The sequence below is a fragment of the Sphaeroforma arctica genome, assembly GCF_001186125.1.
Source record: "Sphaeroforma arctica JP610 unplaced genomic scaffold supercont1.1263, whole genome shotgun sequence".
Classification (NCBI taxonomy): Eukaryota; class Ichthyosporea; order Ichthyophonida; genus Sphaeroforma; species Sphaeroforma arctica.
The window spans coordinates 6,302-11,929 of record NW_014039295.1 but is presented as its reverse complement, the minus strand read 5'-3'; the positions used below and the strand labels follow the sequence as shown (position 1 = coordinate 11,929).

Below are 5,628 nucleotides of genomic sequence, written 5' to 3'. Positions count from 1 at the left end.
GTATACTGAGTTGAACTGGTACGTGGTTACAAGTATTCTATGATCAAGCTCTTACCTCCACAATCACAGGTACAACGATGAGGACTTTATGTTGTCTCTGCGTGCATTCAGTCGCATTGGTTTATTGAATGCACCTTAGTCGGTCACAGAGATACTGTATGCACGGCATATAAACATCATCCAAAAGTAGATATAAAGCAGCACAGAATCAGAAGTAAAAGCATAAACTTGTACTGCAATTTGCTTGTTGTACGTAGTCATGTTATCATACTTTAGTGTATTATATTTATATATATATCATTTCACGATTAATATTTCTGATATATATTTGGGCGTCAAATTATTTTTTCGACTAGGTTTTATCCATATTCGTTTGTAACCCAATTTACTTCTGTGCATGTGTATGAAATAGAGGTATTGACATTACCTCACACATTGTTTTATATATTTATATTTATATATGTGTGTGTGCGTGTGTGTGTACACGTACACGCGTGTGTGTGTGTGTGTATGCATATGTTATATATATATACATTTATATACATACATATATATATATGTATATATATATTCATATATTTATATTTATATTTAGATATATATATATTTATAAATTCATAGGTTCATATACCAATGGGCGCGTGTGTACTCATGTGTCAATATCAAATCATACGCTGATGTATACTTTTTATGTCCGTGCTTCGAATGTATATTTTTGTGTGCATAAGTTTTCACTTATCTTTATTTTATTTCGAGCGAGTGGATAAAATATATATACGCCTGCAAATCGGCAAGCATACATATACTTAAATCAATTTTAGTAGATGCATCCATTTAGGAAAAAAACGTCTTATGGCTTATTGTCTTTTAATAAGCATGTGGGTACTTTCACCTAGCCCTATCATTAATCGTGTTTGTCTAGGGTTTTGCGCCTGCATGAAGCGATTGTTCATATAACTTTGTATGCGAATTTCAATTACATTTATACATTGTACGCATGCGTGGCATCGGTATTTTGTATCTGCAGAAGCGCAGGTCCCAAAATACGGTTAATTGCTATGCTCCACTTATAGGCAATTGTCTACATCTTTAAATATTCTGCCATCGTCCATATACCTGATTATACATGTATACACATGTCCGCAAACGAAGGGTTCATTTGCACACCAGTGCATAGCATTGGCTTGGTGAGTGTCTGTCAATGTCACACTGCATGAGGTACTTATTCGCATCTCTGTTCACAAAACAGCATGTGGCGTGTGTGCCACCGACTCCCATTGAGATCGCATCAGCACCTGTTCGCCCGCAGAATGGCAAGGCAAATGTACTGAAATACATAATGTCGCGTAACACAAAGGACTCGGCTTATTACCAGTATGTTTTAGTATTTTCGCACATTCCTGTATTTGTATTCAATATATAGGGGTACAAATTCAGTAGTGACTTGTTCTTTACTGTAATTGGCCCGTCGCATATTAAAAGGTTCGAAAATATAGGTCTTATTTAAGCACGTTATTTTATCGTTTTAGAAACTGTAGATTAGGTTTATAACAAATCCACTCATTGTATATGTATCCAGAAACAGCATGTTAGTAAGAATACAAATCGCCTATACAATGTATTAATTCGGAGTGCTTTTATTCTCTAGACATGTATCACGATCGGATATTGGGCACGTTCCATATGACACCGCCGACCTGAGCCCTTCAGAGAGGACTTCGGAAACCACTTCTACTAGTTACAATCGGGCGCATTCCGTGCCTCATCTTGTACCGTGTACCAAACGATCATTCAGTAGCAAGAAAAAAGGTTCCAAGAAAGACGCCTCGAAATCTTTCCCTATGCCTCGCCGGTATACAGCTGAGGATATATCTCTGCCAGTTTCCTTCAAGTAGGTGTCCGTGGTTCAATGCTGCATGTTGGAGTACATTTGTGAGTGTCGGTATCTATTTGTGTATGTATACAACCGACATGTGTTTTTTATCATACACGCTCATACCGAGTTCCCATATCCTCTAGTACCCTTCGGACTGCTCTAGCATGCGCTCGTATTCTTGCATATACCTCCCCATCGCCGACGGCGCATCTGTAGGTAGTGAAACCCATGTGCGACTTTAAAACGTGCATATAAATCCTGCTGCATCGGATACTCGAACACCACTTAAACATTAAACGCCATATCAGTATTACCTGATATGCGTATTTATTCTAGCTTTCTCGTCACGCCTGCACAGACACATATGTCACGTGGACAAAAAAGGCGCCGAGAATTATCGGAAATCACGCCAAAACGGCACTGGCCACCGCACAACCACCGCCACCAGTCGGAGCTTGGACGGCAACTTGAACCGCTCGACACAAAAGTCAGCGATTGTACGTTTACAGTCACTGAGTAGGGATAAGTCACCGGCTGTACGTTTACAGTCACTGAGTGGGGATACGTCACCGGCTGTACGTTTACAGTCACTGAGTGGGGATAGGTCACCGGCTGTACGTTTACAGCCATTGAGTGGGGATAAGTCACCGGCTGTACGTTTACAGCCATTGAGTGGGGGAGATACGGAGCCCGCTCGTGCAGTGATCAGGTCTAAATCAGCTTCAAAAGTTGATTCATTTATTTGGGACGAGTTCGACCACGGGGTAAGGCATGTACCGAAGAAGAAACCCCCGCGCTCACCTCCCACGCAGTTAAGATATGATAAACCCAAACCGCCCGAATTCAAGCGTGTGCTTGTGAAACGGGCCACGACGGGTAATACGCATAGTTACGAGGACATGCGTAGTGCCTTCCAGAGTAGACCGGCCAGCAGTGGTTATCTATCAAGCCCAAATGCCTTAAGAAGCCCAAACGCCTTAAGAAGTCCAAACGATTTCTCAAGCTTAAACACTTCGCAAAGCCCATGCGCGTTAAGAAGCTCAACCGCTTTCACAGGCTTAAACACTTCGCAAAGCCCAATTGCTCTAAGTGGGTCGTCTATGGGTTCGTTCAACGCTGCTAGTAGCAGTGGTTTCAGCTTTAAATCTGCTGCAACAGGTACAACATATTTGTGATTGAATTTGCGATATTTTACTTATGAGTAGGTTCAATATAGACTCGTGGAGGTATACTAGGAACTATTATAAGAGCTTTTGATCCGGTGATCTACTGGAGTGCCTGTATTTCAACGTGCTGTACTCACTCGACTGTTCTAATAAGTCATGTCCATTGTTTATTTTTACCTGTCCACAGCGGTGCCTGCTGCCCCTCGATCGAGGTTGACGTACACCAGCACAAGATGATGATGAGGAATGTACTTCAAATACATCTTAATAGCTCTCGGTGCCGCGATTGATGCAACTTGTGAATCCGGACCAGATGATATCTCATAATATAGCCCTTACAATGGCCTGCTACTGGATTTCGCGCACTACGTTTACATCTTGGACCGGAACCTGCTACTTAATTTAGTAAATAATAAAACACATCTCATAACTCTCTTTTACGGCTGCGTGTTTATCTAGCACTTAAAAGTATTTTCACCAAAATCGCCAGCGGTTTTTATTTGAAGGCAAGGTAGACTCCCCTTGGTGATAAAGTGGTGATGCCGTACGTGTGAACGCTCGGCGTATAGTCGGGTGAACTCGGCTGATACTTGTCAGAGAAGCACTTTCTAGACACCTATGGTTTTATGTAGACTGTGCCATAAGGGGCATCATCTGATTGCGCATTGTCCACTATAGTTATATCTCAATACATATTTAGACTGCACATGTGAACAGGAAAGAGGTTTACAAATATATATAATCAAGCCTTTCAACAACAACAAAAAGCGAATGTGTCTGTCTCCCCAAAAAAAACAGGGTGTTGATACAAAATATATATCGAAGTCGTTTAAAAATGCGACAACAAGTTACCTGCATCGCTAAGCTGTGCACGAAGTGCAAACACCGCTAAGCTGTGTACGAGGTGCCAACACCACATAAAGTCCTTCTGGTTTCAACTGGTTTCAGCTGGTTTCAGCTACAAGGCTCAATCTGGATAAGTTTTGTGTTCAGTCTATAGAGTCCGCAACAATCCCATTTAGCACACTTCTGTAAATACCATTCTTCTCGTAACCGCCAGAGATACAGACTGAAATATGCATACTACCCTCAAACCTTCTTGCTCACGCTGCCTTTGCGCATCTAGACCAATTTAGGAGTACCCCTATTTATATCAGCACTATAACAAGCGGTAGTCCGTGGTTTGTTCTTTGTACCTGTATTATAACCTCATACTCACCTCACCTCTGCACATGCAGATCGGCGTGGAAGCACCCCTGTGACCATCCCCTATTGCCACCATATATATCTCTCCTCAGTCTATTAATACTACTAAATACTATTTTAGTAGAGAGAGAGAGAGGAATCCCTATTTACTACAGTAGAGTGAGTGCGAGAGATATTATTATCTCTGGTTTGTAACTCGCCCATAATAAAATATAAATAGAATACATACATACATACATACATACATACTAACCACGATTTTAAACGTTAATACTGATGGCTCTTTGGTTGCATCTTCGGGTGCATTTTCAGAGCCCTGGGGTTTAAAATAAATGATCCAAATGCGAGAGCCTGTTATTCCCGCCTTTTGTTGTGTACTAAAACGTTTACATTCGACTTCATTTTTATTATACCGTGTTGAGCCTCTCTTATTCACTCAAAAATAAAGATCAGGTTTATCCCGATGTACATATAAAGAGGTGTCAGCAACGTCTGAACTCTGAACTATTTACAAAAATATATGACCGTCAAGACTGCCAAAAGTTGACACGTCATTGAAATTTTATTAATATCATATTCGTTTTTGTACGATGTCATGCGTACACATCAGAGATCAGCAGGATAGATATACATTAGTAGTGTTCTCCACAACAAGAGAGTATACTAAAACAAAGACGATATAAAATACATGTCAAAGAGAGCCGAGTTGCTCATACTCAATTAAAATCTAAACAATAGCCCCAGTTGTTGTCGCTACTATATAGGGCAATTGTACATACTTCTATATAGGTTTATTTAGACGCTGCGCTTGCCATGCAAGTATCGCGATTGGCCAGCAGGCTCTCCGACGGGTGTCGTGTGTATGTCGCTCCACGGTGTGCGTGTGCACGCTCGTACAAAACACAAGCACACGTAAGTAGTAGACACAATGGGCGTGCTACGAATAGAATTATTGGTAGCGGGGTACGTCACACAAACACACTACTTCGACCAGCCTTTAGTATAAGAGCCTTGTGTACGTCAGCAACAAGTAGGGTCACTGATTCGAACGATGCACCTGCAGAGAATATGCATACTGGTGTAGATAAGGTTGCCAAGAAAGACTCTCAGTACACAAAGACGATTGATAGTATCTACTCAACCGCATTTGCTGGTGACGCTGACTCTGGTATGGTAATCTTTTGTATATCTAAAGCATTATTTTGCATTTTCACATCTTTATGGAACTAGTGTGTATTAGTGCGTTATTGTAACAGGTAATCATCAAGGAGAACAATTTTGTGAAGGTATTCTTAGCTATTCTATATTTCATCGCATGTTCACAAGAACTCATGTTTTGTACAAGGAGGCGTGCAACTAAAGAGTCGTACTTATGAACTA

General features: G+C 40.9%; 1 protein-coding gene across 1 annotated transcript; it reads left to right on the top strand.

Moving 5' to 3' along the window:
* Positions 1–1,213: 1,213 nt before the first annotated feature.
* Positions 1,214–3,513, top strand: SARC_10475 (hypothetical protein; the record flags this gene model as incomplete). Its single annotated transcript, XM_014295482.1, has 4 exons — positions 1,214–1,374; positions 1,649–1,891; positions 2,235–3,034; positions 3,230–3,513. The coding sequence occupies 4 exons, from the start codon at positions 1,214–1,216 to the stop codon at positions 3,277–3,279; spliced, it is 1,254 nt and encodes a 417-aa protein (XP_014150957.1). The 3' UTR covers positions 3,280–3,513.
* Positions 3,514–5,628: the final 2,115 nt, after the last annotated feature.